The 13,090-nt window shown below is 54.1% G+C and overlaps 1 protein-coding gene across 1 annotated transcript in view; it reads left to right on the top strand.

The window, feature by feature from the left end:
• CACNA2D4 (calcium voltage-gated channel auxiliary subunit alpha2delta 4) overlaps positions 1–13,090 on the top strand; it is a 49,607-nt gene that overhangs the window by 2,039 nt on the left and 34,478 nt on the right. The window contains exons 3-13 of the mRNA XM_038767737.1: positions 857–930; positions 1,399–1,480; positions 3,638–3,754; positions 5,654–5,713; positions 6,074–6,236; positions 6,943–7,074; positions 7,314–7,374; positions 7,809–7,959; positions 8,524–8,598; positions 9,125–9,214; positions 11,900–12,013. Of these exons, the coding sequence (XP_038623665.1) occupies positions 857–930; positions 1,399–1,480; positions 3,638–3,754; positions 5,654–5,713; positions 6,074–6,236; positions 6,943–7,074; positions 7,314–7,374; positions 7,809–7,959; positions 8,524–8,598; positions 9,125–9,214; positions 11,900–12,013 (1,119 nt within the window). The remainder of the gene's footprint in view (positions 1–856; positions 931–1,398; positions 1,481–3,637; positions 3,755–5,653; positions 5,714–6,073; positions 6,237–6,942; positions 7,075–7,313; positions 7,375–7,808; positions 7,960–8,523; positions 8,599–9,124; positions 9,215–11,899; positions 12,014–13,090) is intronic.

Here is a 13,090-nt window from a genome sequence, read left to right as displayed (position 1 = left end):
GAAGTGAAGTGACTTGCCCAAGATCACACAGCTGACAATTGGCGGAGCCGGGATTTGAACTGTAGCTTTGACCTGTCTTCCCCTCACCACATCGCTCCACAAAGGCCAAGCCCAGAGAGGGCAGGCGACCCAGAAGGCCAGAATTTAATAATAATAATAATAATAATATTTGTTAAGCACTTACTAGCAGGCATTGTACTAAGCACTGGGGTGGATACAAGCCAATTAGGCTCCACGCAGTCCCTGCCCCACTTGGGGCTCACAGTCTCAATCCCCCTTTTACAGATGAGGTAACTGAGGCACAGAGAAGGGAAGTGTTTGCCTAAGGTCACACAGCAGGCCTGTGGCAGAGCCAGGATTAGAGCCCATGACCGCCTGACTCCCACTATGCCATGCTGCTTCTCAATTTGTCCATTTGAGGACTGATGGCCGAGGAGATTGAAAAATAGGAATCGCGGGATGTGGTGGACCCCAGGGGAATCCGGGATCGGGGTTTCGGTGGGAGGGTCCTCCCGCAGGGTTGGACCTTCCCCCTCCTGCCAGCTCTGGGCCAAAGGTTGCATGATGCTTCTGCTTCATTCATTCATTCATTCAGTCAGTCAGTCATTCAGTCAGTCAGTCAGTCATCCCTCCCCGCCAGCTGCCAGGCAGGGGATTAAGGGGCTGGATTTGTCAGGGTTGGGAGAGATTAGGGGGTCACCTCACCCTTGCATCCGCCATTTCCCAGGGGACTCCTGGAGGAGCGGAGCTGATGACCATGCCAGGGTCTGCAGGCTGCGGGGAAGGGTCCCGGGGTGGCAGCGGGGAGCGGAGGGGGGTGCCCCTTCGGGCTCCGGGCACCATGCCCCGGGCGGAGGCATTGCTGCTGCCACTGCTGCTCCTCACCTCCTCACGGCCTGCCCAGGCCCAGCCCAGAATCCCCCTGGACACGTGAGCATGGCTCCCTGGACCCTCGACCTTATCCCAGCCCCCTTCCCCAATCCCCGGGCCCAGCTTCGCTCCCCGAATGCTGCTCTGGTAACATAATTCTCAGTGGGCTGGAGATAGAGGCGGTTCCCATTGGCAGGGGGAGGGATGAGATGACCTCCAGAGTCCCGGCCTCATCCCCGAAGCCCCGGGCCCCTTCACTGCTCCGTCCCCTCCCTGTCCCACACCTACCCCGGAGCTAGGCCTTCAGCATTCTCAAGATGGGTTCAGGAGCCAGCTAGGAGTGGACTGCCCCACTGCCAGCCACTGGCTCCGGCCCCACTGGCTCTCCTTAGGAGGCCAGTCCCAGGCTAGGTGACCATTCCGGGGCAGGAGCAGGCCAAAATGATCCTCTCGCCTGGTGGCACGACAATCCAGGGCGGGAGAACACCCGCCCAGGGCTCTCAGGGTCTGGGGTCTGTCGTCACCCAGGGTGAAGCTGTGGGCCGACTCTTTTGGTGGGGAGCTGCAGGCCCTGCTCACCAAGTACTCTGGATCCCTTCTGCTGCTGAAAGTGAGTCCCCCCCGCCACCCGCCACTACCCCTGCCCCTCCCTCCCCCAAAAGGGCAGGCTGGCTGGGTGGGCAAGTGTGCCTTCCCGTGGGGCTCGCTGTCTGGGTAGCCCCGGAACCCCCTCTGCAGGGGCGTAGGGATGGGGGGCTCCTGGATACGGTTTCCCCCAGAGCTTCCTTTCCTCCAGGTTGATGTGAACCCCCCACCCCTGCCCCACCCTGCCCAGGGCTGGGAATCTCTGAGGGGTGCCCCTGGGAGTCTGCCGGACCCCTCCTCTCCTTCCCTGTATATATGTATATATGGTTGTACATATTTATTACTCTATTTATTTATTTATTTATTTATTTTACTTGTACATTTCTATCCTATTTATTTTATTTTGTTGGTATGTTTGGTTCTGTTCTCTGTCTCCCCCTTTTAGACTGTGAGCCCACTGTTGGGTAGGGACTGTCTCTATGTGATGCCAATTTGTACTTCCCAAGCGCTTAGTACAGTGCTCTGCACATAGTAAGCGCTCAATAAATACGATTGATTGATTGATTGATTCCCTGCCACAGGTCCTTCAGAATGGCCATTCTGTCTCCTCACCCCTTGGGTCCTGCTCTGGAGCCTTCCTCTCCAGGCCCCCTAATCTCCTCCAGTGACTCCATGATGCTTCAGCCCCCCGGGCTCCCCACCTTCCCCCCGGACATGCTCCCCTCCCACCCACTGCACCCAATAAAAATATTAATTGTGGCATTTATTAAGCATTTACCATACTAAGCAGTAGGGTAGATGCAAGCAAATCAGTTGGACGCAGTCCCTGTCCCACATAAATAAATAATATTGGCATTAGTTAAGCGCTTACTATGTGCAAAGCACTGTTCTAAGCGCTGGGGAGGATACACGGTAATCAGGTTGTCCCACGTGGGGCTCGCAGTAGTAATCCCCATTTTACAGATGAGGTAACTGAGGCACAGAGAAGTTAAGTGGCTTGCCCAAGGTCACACAGCAGACACGTGGCGGAGCCGGGATTTGAACCCACGACCTCTGACTCCCAAGCCCGTGCTTTTCCCACTGAGCCACGCTGCTTCTCGTGGGGCCCACAGTCTTAATCTCCATTTTACAGATGAGGTGACTGAAGCCCAGAGTAGTTAAGTGACTTGCCCAAGGGCACACAGGAGGCAAGTGGCGGAGCCGGGATTAAAACCCACGACCGTCTGGGCCTGTGCTTTATCCCCTAAACCATGATGCTTCTGCTTCATTCACTCATTCATTCATTCAATCGTATTTATTGAGCGCTTACTGGGTGCAGAGCACTGTACTAAGCGCTTGGGAAGTACAAGTTGGCAACGTATAGAGACGGGCACCTCCCTTCCATATCCCTTGGGTTTATACCTCCAAGGCCCTGCTGAGAGCTCACCTCCTCCAGGAGGCCTTCCCAGACTGAGCCCCTTCTTTCCTCTCCCCCTCGTCCCCCTCTCCATCCCCCCGTCTTACCTCCTTCCCTTCCCCACAGCACCTGTATATATGGATATATGTTTGTACATATTTATTACTCTATTTATTTATTTATTTTACTTGTACATTTCTATCCTACTTATTTTATTTTGTTGGTATGTTTGGTTCTGTTCTCTGTCTCCCCCTTTTAGACTGTGAGCCCACTGTTGGGTAGGGACTGTCTCTATGTGATGCCAATTTGTACTTCCCAAGCGCTTAGTCCAGTGCTCTGCACATAGTAAGCGCTCAATAAATACGATTGATTGATTGATTGATTGATTATACCACTCTCAACGTCGGCGTGGGTGGACTTGAGCAGGCTTCTGCTATACGTCCTGTCTGACGTCACCGCGCTGGCCTGCGTGTCTGAAATGGGGCCCACAGGGTCACTCGTGTCATCATCATCATCATCAGTCGTATTTATTGAGCGCTTACTATGTGCAGAGCACTGGACTAAGCGCTTGGGAAGTACAAATTGGCAGCATATACAATTGGCAACGTATGTGTCCAGGCGTCCCCCTACAGAAAAAGCGATCGGACGTCGGAAGCCGAGCCTGCTCCCCGGCTGGACCTTCGCCCTTGGGTGGGGAGGCTCACCGTCAGGCCGGACCGAGGGGGTCTCGTGGAGGTCGGAGGGGGAGGCCGGGCTGCCTGAGCCTCTGCCCGCTTCCTCCTGCAGAAGTACAGAGACGTGGAATCATCCCTGAAGATCAAGGAGGTGGACGGCCGGGAGCTGGTCAGGCAGTTCTCCGAGGACATGGAGAGCATGTTGGGGCGGAAGGTCGAAGCCGTTAAGGTGCCTCCCTGCCTTCAAGGAGCTTGTAGTCCGCTCAGTGCAGGACACTGGATTGAGCTCTTGGGAGAATCCAATAGAGCTATTCATTTGATCGTATTTATTGAGCGCTTACTGTGTGCAGAGCACTGGACTAAGCGCTTGGGAGAGGACGATAGGGTTAGCACATATTTACTATTCCATTTATTTTATTTTGTTAATACATTTTTTTTTGTCGTCTGTCTCCCCCTTCTAGACTGTGAGCCTGCTGTTGGGTAGGGACTGTCAATGTGTACTTCCCAAGCGCTTAGTCCAGTGCTCTGCACACAGTAAGCGCTCAATCAATACGACTGATTGATTGATTGATTGACGTTGGGGCGGAAGGTTGAAGCCGTTAAGGTGCCTCCCTGCCTTCAAGGAGCTTGTAGTCCACTCAGTGCAGGACACTGGACTGAGCTCTTGGGAGAATCCAATAGAGCTATTCATTTGATCGTATTTATTGAGCGCTTACTGTGTGCAGAGCACTGTACTAAGCATTGGGAGAGGACGATAGGGTTAGCACATATTTACTATTCCATTTATTTTATTTTGTTATGTTTTGTCTTGTTGACTGTCTTCCCCCTTCTAGACTGTGAGCCCGCTGTTGGGTAGGGACCGTCAACTTGTACTTCCCAAGCGCTTAGTCCAGCGCTCTGCACACAGTAAGCGCTCAATCAATACGATTGATTGATTGATTGATGTTGGGGTGGAAGGTTGAAGCCGTTAAGGTGCCTCCCTGCCTTCAAGGAGTTTATAGTCTGCTCAGTGCAGGGCACTGGACTGAGCTCTTGGGAGAGTCCAATAGAGCTATTCATTTGATCATTCATTCATTCATTCATTCAGTCGTATTTATTGAGCGCTTACTGTGTGCAGAGCACTGTACTAAGTGCTTGGGAGAGGACGATAGGGTTAGCACATATTTACTATTCCATTTATTTTTTGTTAATATGTTTTGTGTTGTTGACTGTCTTCCCCCTTCTAGACTGTGAGCCCGCTGTTGGGTAGGGACCGTCAACTTGTACTTCCCAAGCGCTTAGTACAGTGCTCTGCACACAGTAAGCGCTCAATCAATACGATTGATTGATTGACGTTGGGGCGGAAGGTTGAAGCCGTTAAGGTGCCTCCCTGCCTTCAAGGAGTTTATAGTCCGCTCAGTGCAGGGCACTGGACTGAGCTCTTGGGAGGGTCCAATAGAGCTATGCATTTGATCATTCATTCATTCATTCAATCGTATTTATTGAGCGCTTACTGTGTGCAGAGCACTGTACTAAGCGCTTGGGAGAGGACAATAGGGTTAGCATATATTTACTATTCCATTTATTTTATTTTGTTGATATGTTTTGTTTTGTTGTCTGTCTCCCCCTTCTAGACTGTGAGCCCGCTGTCAGGTAGGGACTGTCAACTTGTACTTCCCAAGCGCTTAGTACAGTGCTCTGCACGCAGTAAGCGCTCAATCAATACGACTGAATGAATGAATGAAATGAATGAATGCCAAAATCATTCCTGATAGGAGGAAGAAAGGAAATGGTATGTGTTGATGAGTCTGGCCCAACAGGGCGTGTGTAATGATCATCATCAATCGTATTTATTGAGCGCTTACTATGTGCAGAGCACTGTACTAAGCGCTTGGGAAGTACAAATTGGCAACATATAGAGACAGTCCCTACCCAACAGTGGGCTCACAGTCTAAAAGTAATGATGTGTCCGGAAGTGTCACTGATGGACGTGAAGTTCGTAGGAGGTGCTGAGGTGGTTGGTGGAAGAGGGAAAATGGGAGGCAGAGAATCAGGGAAGGCTCCCTGAAGGAGGGATCCCCAATGGTGATCTGGCCAGCTTCCCAGATCTCTCTCCCCGCCCTCCCCCTCACCGGTGTGTGTCTGTCAGCGGCTGGTGGAGGCTGCAGAGGAGGCTGATCTGAATCACAAATTCAACGCTTCCCTGGTGGTGAGTGCTAGACTTCCCCCAGTCCCCCGCATCGGCCGGGCACCTGCCCATCCGAATCCTGTCCTGCCCGGGCGGTGGTCATCCGGCTCAAATTCCCAAGCCCCTTCCCAGCACTTGAAACAGCACGGAGCCCGTGTCCGAGGGTGCCAGGAATCTCAGGGGTGAGGGCAGGCCAGACCCCAAGGGCTCCCTGTTCCCCAGGGCCCGTCTGCCCCCGACTCGCCCCGAGTCCATCCCTGAGGGAGACTGGGCGGCTCTCCTTGCTTCCCTCCGCCTCCAGTCTCTCCCTGGACCGCTCCTCTCTTCCCGGCTGGCTTCTCCCTCTCCCCGCTCGGCTCCCCTCTCCCTGGCCCTCCGCAGTTCGACTACTACAACGCGGTGCTCGTCAACGAGAAGGACGAGAAGGACGAGTTCGTGGAGCTCGGAGCCGAGTTCGTGCTGGAGGCCAACGAGCACTTCAGCGACCTTTGGGTCAACACGTCCATCAGCAACGTGCAGCTGCCCACCAATGTCTACAACAAAGGTGGACGAGAACGGCCGGCCCTGCCCCACCTCTGGAGATTGGCCTGGCCGAGGGTCCTCCCTGCCCACTGGCTGGAAGTGGGAGCAGGGGTCTGGGGGTGGCCAAGTCCCCAGGGAAACGGGGCAGAGGGGCTCCGGGGAGGCCGAGTTTACCAGGGTCGAGGCCTCCTCTCATTTCCCGGTGTGTACACTCTCTCTGAGAGACACCTCGGGGTGGCCCTCTTTGAGAGAGACCACATGGACACCCTCTTTGAGAGCAGCTGGACGACAACCATCTTTGAGAGAAAGCGTGTCATGGCCATCAATGAGAGGCACCACAAAGCGCCCATCTTTAATAATAATAATGACATCTATTAAGGACTTACTATGCGCAAAGCACCGTTCTAAGCTCTGGGGAGGTTACAAGGTGATTAGGTTATCCCGGGGGGGCTCACAGTCTTAATCCCCATTTTACAGATGAGGCAACTGAGGCACAGAGAAGTTGAGTGACTTGCCCAAAGTCACACAGCTGACAAGTGGCGAAGCCGGGTTTTGAACCCATGACCTCTGACTCCAAAGCCCGTGCTTTTTTCACTGAGCCACGCTGCTTCTCATCGTTGCTTCGAGAGCAACTATGTGGCGGCCGTCCTTGGATTATCCCTGAGGCAACGGTTTTCCTCACCTACCATTTGAAACCTGCCTTGCGTCTCCCTCTGCCTTCTCCTCAGACCCCAACATCCTGAATGGTGTCTACATGTCCGAAGCCCTGAACCCCGTCTTTGTGGAGAACTTCCAGAGAGACCCCACGCTGACCTGGCAGTACTTTGGCAGCTCCACTGGCTTTTTCAGGCTTTATCCAGGTAAGCGACCTTCGGGGTGGAGGGTGGCTCCTACCCCAAAGACGGGCCCCATCCCTCCTCAGGCCCGCCTTCCCCCTCTACTCCTTCACCACCCCACGGGCACAGGTCCCAGGTCGAGCAGAGTGGGCAAGATCCAAGTTGCGCCCCGTCACAGAGCGCCGCTTTCCGAAGTACCCGTGGGTGGGCAGTCCCCGGCTTGGTGCCCGGGACTCCCCTGTCCCCGGCTGTGTCCCCTCCAGGGATAAAGTGGATGCCGGACGAACGGGGAGTCATCTCCTTCGACTGCCGGAACCGCGGATGGTGAGAAGGTCCTGGGGAGAGGGTTTCTGAGTAAATAAATCTGGAATTTTGCCAGTGCTTGCCAACCACATGCCAGGCACTGTGCTAAGCGCTGAGGTAGCAACCTAGCCCCACTCAGCACGTGAAACAGCATGGAGCCCGTGTCCGAGGGTGGCAGAAATCTCAGGAGTGAGGGCGGGCCGGACCTCAAGGCCTCCTATCGTGCCCCTGTTCCCCAGCGCCACTGGTCCTCCCTGCTCCCATCTCCCCAAGCCGGGACCCATCTTGGTTCCAGACCCAGAGTCTAGAACCCGTCCGGCCTTTGGCCGCTGCCCCATCCAGCTCTGAGCAGCCCTCAAACCAGGCCCAGGTGGGCAGTCCACTGGGGAAGGGGAGGGGAGCCACCTGGGTAGCCTCTGGGGGCCGGGTCTCTCGGCCCCCGCCACCCACTGCAGGTACATCCAGGCCGCCACCTCTCCCAAGGACATCGTGATCGTGGTGGACATCAGCGGGAGCATGAAAGGGCTACAGATGACCATCGCCAAGCACACCATCGCCACTATCTTGGACACGCTCGGGGAGAACGACTTTGTCAATATCATCGCGGTGAGAGCCTTGCTCTCCCTCTCTCCCTCGTTCCCACGGGCCCAGATAGGCCCTGACCAGGCGCCCACTCCAGCCAGGAACGTCACCACTGATGGGCCTAGTCCGGGCTTCCACAACGGCCTTGGCTGGGAGCGACTTCCCGCTGGGAGTCACTGAGGCAGGAGAGAGAGAGGAGGAGGAAACCAGAGCAGTCTGTCCTTTTTCTCATCCCCTTCTTTCTCCCTCTCCTTCTCCACTTCCTTCTTTTGCTCTTCTCCTGGAAGAGTCCAGTACAGTAGCGTTGGCTGACACTCCCGGCCCGGCCTCTTCCTGCTCTCCCCTCCCTCTTCCCCTCCTTTCTCCTTTGCCCTTTGACCTCTGCCCCCTCCCATGCCTGAGCTGACCCTGCTCCTGCAGGCTGCGAGAGGGGGGTGAGTCCTGGACCCCCTTTGGCTGGGCAGCCCCGTCCCGAGGACAAGCTGGGGAAATGGGGCAGGCAGAGGGTACTTTGAGATCCCAGGGTCGCTACACAGGCAGGGAGGAGGGTGGAACCCCTTGACCCCGAGTCCTTCCCCCTCACTACAGTACAATGACTACGTCCACTACATCGAGCCCTGCTTTCGGGGGATCCTGGTCCAGGCCGATCGAGACAACCGAGAGGTAATCTTCCTCCGGGAAGCCTTCTCTGACTGACCGCCCATCGTCCCAGCTGCTGCGGGGTCATTCATTCATTCATTCCATCATATTTATTGAGCGCTTACTGTGGGCAGAGCACTGTACTAGCGCTTGGGAAGTACAAGTTGGCAACATAGTTGGGTCACCAGGGGGGCAGTTGGGGGCAGCCATCTGGGCACGGGCTAGCCGCCGGCTGGATCAGAGCCGCTGTGGCCCCTCTCCCCATCTCACGGGCCTGGGAGTCGGAAGGTCCTGGGTTCTAATCCTGCCTCCGCCACTTGTCTGCTGTGTGACCTTGGGCAAGTCACTTCACTCCTCTGTGCTTCAGTTCCCTCATCTGTAAAATGGGGATTGAGACTGAGCCCCACGTGGGACAGGGACCGTGTCCGACTCACTTTGCTTGTATCCACCCCGGTGCTCAGTCCAGTGCTCGGCACGTAGTAAGCGCTTGACGGATACCATCGTTAATATCTCACCTACCTGGGGTCTCTCTCTGCTCCCCCATGTCCAGCATTTCAAGCAGCTGGTAGGTGAGCTCCAGGCGAAGGGGGTGGGCTCCGTGAGCCAAGCCCTGCAGGAGGCCTTCAAAGTCCTACAGCAGGTGGGTCGGGGGCCCAGGGGTGGGAGGGCACCAGGAAAGCAGGATTTGGGGTGAGCTCACTGCAGCACGCCATAGTGGTGAGAGCATACGGGCCCAGGAGTCCGAGGGTCATGCGTTCTAATCCCACTTGTCTGCTGTGTGACCTTGGGCAAGCCACGTCACTCCTCTGTGCTTCAGTTCCCTCATCTGTAAAATGGGGATTGAGACTGAGACTCCACTTCTCTGGGCCTCAGTTCCCCCATCTGGAAAATGGGGATTGAGACGGCGAGCCCCACGTGGGACGGGGACCTCTGTCGCACCGACCTTCCAGAGTTGACGACTGACTGCCCCTGCCTTGGGCTCAGTGCTGTGCTGAGTGCCGACTCTGCGCAAAGCCCTTTGCTGGGTGTCCGCCGTGTGCTGGACACCTACTGTGCTGAGGGCCTACCATATATGAAGTGCTGTGTGGCTTTGGGCAAGTCACTTCACTTCTCTGGGCCTCAGTTACTTCATCTGTAAAATGGGGATGAAGACTGTGAGCCTCACGTGGGACAACCTGATCACCTTGTAACCTCCCCAGCGCTTAGAACAGTGCTTTGCACATAGTAAGCACTTAATAAATGCCATCATTGTTATATTATTATTACGTGCAGGGGACTATACTGGCAGCTCCTTCTTTAGGAGGGGTTTGATATCACTAGAGTCCACTGGAATTGCTCCTTTCATTTGTCCCCCTTCCCAGCCCCTGTAATTTCTTTCTTTCTATTAATGTCTGCCTCCCACTCTAGACTGTAAGCTCGTTGTGGGCAGGGAATGCGTCTGTTATATTGTTGGATTGTACTCTCCCCAGCGCTTAGTATAGTGCTCTGCACTCAGTAAGCGCTCAAGAAATACGATTGACTGCCTGACTGACTGACTGGAAGTCTCCCCCTCCCCTCCAAGCCAACTCAGGTGATCCCGCCCCAGGGGGGATCCCTGCTTCCAGAAGCCATGCCCCCTGGGGGGTCATGCCCCTTTTATTTGCCCCCCTTCCCAGCCCCTGTAATTTATTTCTTTCTATTAATGTCTGCCTCCCACTCTAGACTGTAAGCTCGTTGTGGGCAGGGAATGCGTCTGTCATATGTTGGATTGTACTCTTCCCAGCGCTTAGTATAGTGCTCTGCACTCAGCAAGCTCTCAAGAAATACGATTGACTGCCTGACTGACTGACTGGAAGTCTCCCCCTCCCCTCCAAGCCAACTCGGGTGATCCCGCCCCGGGGGGGATCCCTGCTTCCAGAAGCCATGCCCCCTGGGGGGGTCACGCCCCTTTTATTTGCCCCCCTTCCCAGCCCCTGTAATTTATTTCTTTCTATTAATGTCTGCCTCCCACTCTAGACCGTAAGCTCGTTGTGGGCAGGGAATGCGTCTGTTACATTGTTGGATTGTACTCTCCCAGTGCTTAGTATAGTGCTCTGCACTCAATAAGCACTCAAGAAATGTGATTGCCTGACTGACTGACTGCCCGACTGGAAGTCTCCCCCTCCCCTCCAAGCCAACTCGGGTGATCCCGCCCCGGGGGGGATCCCTGCTTCCAGAAGCCATGCCCCCTGGGGGGTCATGCCCCTTTTATTTGCCCCCCTTCCCAGCCCCTGTAATTTATTTCTTTCTATTAATGTCTGCCTCCCACTCTAGACCGTAAGCTCGTTGTGGGCAGGGAATGCATCTGTTACATTGTTGGATTGTACTCTCCCAGTGCTTAGTATAGTGCTCTGCACTCAGTAAGCACTCAAGAAATACGATTGACTGCCTGACTGACTGACTGGAAGTCTCCCCCTCCCCTCCAAGCCAACTCGGGTGATCCCGCCCCGGGGGGGATCCCTGCTTCCAGAAGCCATGCCCCTTTTATTTGTCCCCCTTCCCAGCCCCTGTAATTTATTTCTTTCTATTAATGTCTGCCTCCCACTCTAGACTGTAAGCTAGCTGTGGGCAGGGAATGTGTCTGTTATATTGTTTGATTGTACTGTCCCCAGCTCTTAGTATAGTGCTCTGCACTCAGTAAGTGCTCAAGAAATACGATTGACTGCCTGACTGACTGACTGGAAGTCTCCCCCTCCCCTCAAGGCCAACTCGGGTGATCCCTGGGGATCCCGGGGATCCCTGCTTCCAGAATCCATGCCCCCTGGGGGGTCACGCCCCCGGAAGCCCAGCCTCTGAATACTTTCCCAGCTCCCGTAGGAGGCAGGGCATTCAACCGTCCCCCAGCCCATCATCATCATCATCATCATCAATCGTATTTATTAAGCGCTTACTGTGTGCAGAGCACTGTACTAAGCGCTTGGGAAGTACAAATTGGCAACATCTAGAGACAGTCCCTACCCAGCAGTGGGCTCACATTCTGAAAGGGGGAGACAGAGAACAAAACCAAACATACTAACAAAATAAAGTAAATAGAATAGATATGTACAAGTAAAATAAATAAATAGAGTAATAAATATGTACAAACATATATCCATATATACAGGGGCTGTGGGGAAGGGAAGGAGGTAAGATGGGGGGGATGGAGAGGGAGACGAGGGGGAGAGGAAGGAAGGGGCTCAGTCTGGGAAGGCCTCCTGGAGGAGGTGAGCTCTCAGTAGGGCCATCACCACCACCCGCTCACCTGTCTGGTAGGACGTGGTGGGGGCCCTGGGTCTGAGACCCCCTCCCCTGTTCCTCCCCCACGCAGGTCCGGGACGCGGGCCGGGGGGCCCTTTGCAATCAAGCCATCATGCTCATCACGGACGGGGCAGTGGACGGCTACGAATCCGTCTTCGAGAAATACAACTGGCCGGGACGCAAAGTCAGTCACCGGCAACTTGCTTCTGGGTTCAATGGCCAACCGGCTCAGAGGGGACCTGGGTTCCAATCTTCCCTCAGCTTCTAAGAGCAGCAGCGGGGCCTAGTGGATTGAGCACAGGCCTGGCGGTTAGAAGGATCTGAGTTCTAATCCGGGTTTCCCCACTTGTCTGCTGTGTAACCGTGGGCATGTGACTTCACTTCTCTGGGCCTCAGTTACCTCATCTGTAAAATGGGGATTAAGACTGTGAGCCCCACGTGGGACAACCTCATTACCTTGTTTCCCCTCCCCAGCGCTTAGAGCAGTGCTTTGCACATAGTAAGCGCTTAACAAATGCCATTATTATTATTATTATTATTGTTTGCCTGGGTCCACCACAGTGCTTAGTTTAATGCCTGGCATGTGGTAAGCACTTAACAAAATCACAATTATTATCATTATTATTTTCCTGGGTCCACCGCAGTGCTTAGTTTAATGCCTGGCATGTGGTAAACACTTAACAAAATCACAATTATTATTATTATTATTTGTCTGGGTCCACCGCAGTGCTTAGTTTAATGCCTGGCATGTGGTAAGCACTTAACAAAATCACAATTATTATTATTATTATTGTTGTTGTTGTGTGACTTTGGGCACACCAGTTAGCGTCTCTGGACCCCGTTTAGTAATAATAATGATGATGGTATTTGTTAAGCGCTTTCTATGTGCCAAGCATTGTTTCAAGTGCTAGGGGAGATACAAGGCAATCAGGTTGTCCCAGGTGGGGCTCTCAGTCCTAATCCCCATTTTACAGACGAGGTAACTGAGGCACAGAGAAGTGCAGTGACTTGCCCAAAGTCACACAGCTGACAAGTGGCAGAGCTGGGATTAATAATAATAACAATAATGGTATTTGTTAAGCGCTTACTATGTGCAAAGCACTGTTCTAAGCGCTGGGGGGATACAAGGTGATCAGGTTGTCCCACGTGGGGCTCACAGTCTGAATCCCCATTTTACAGATGAGGGAACTGAGGCACAGAGAAGTTAAGTGACTTGCCCAAAGTCACACAGCTGACAAGTGGCAGAGGAGGGATTTGAACC

The sequence above is a fragment of the Tachyglossus aculeatus genome, chromosome 27, assembly GCF_015852505.1.
Source record: "Tachyglossus aculeatus isolate mTacAcu1 chromosome 27, mTacAcu1.pri, whole genome shotgun sequence".
NCBI classification, from domain to species: Eukaryota; Metazoa; Chordata; class Mammalia; order Monotremata; family Tachyglossidae; genus Tachyglossus; species Tachyglossus aculeatus.
Note: the sequence above shows the minus strand (reverse complement) of the source record. Positions and strands in the feature narration are given on the sequence as shown.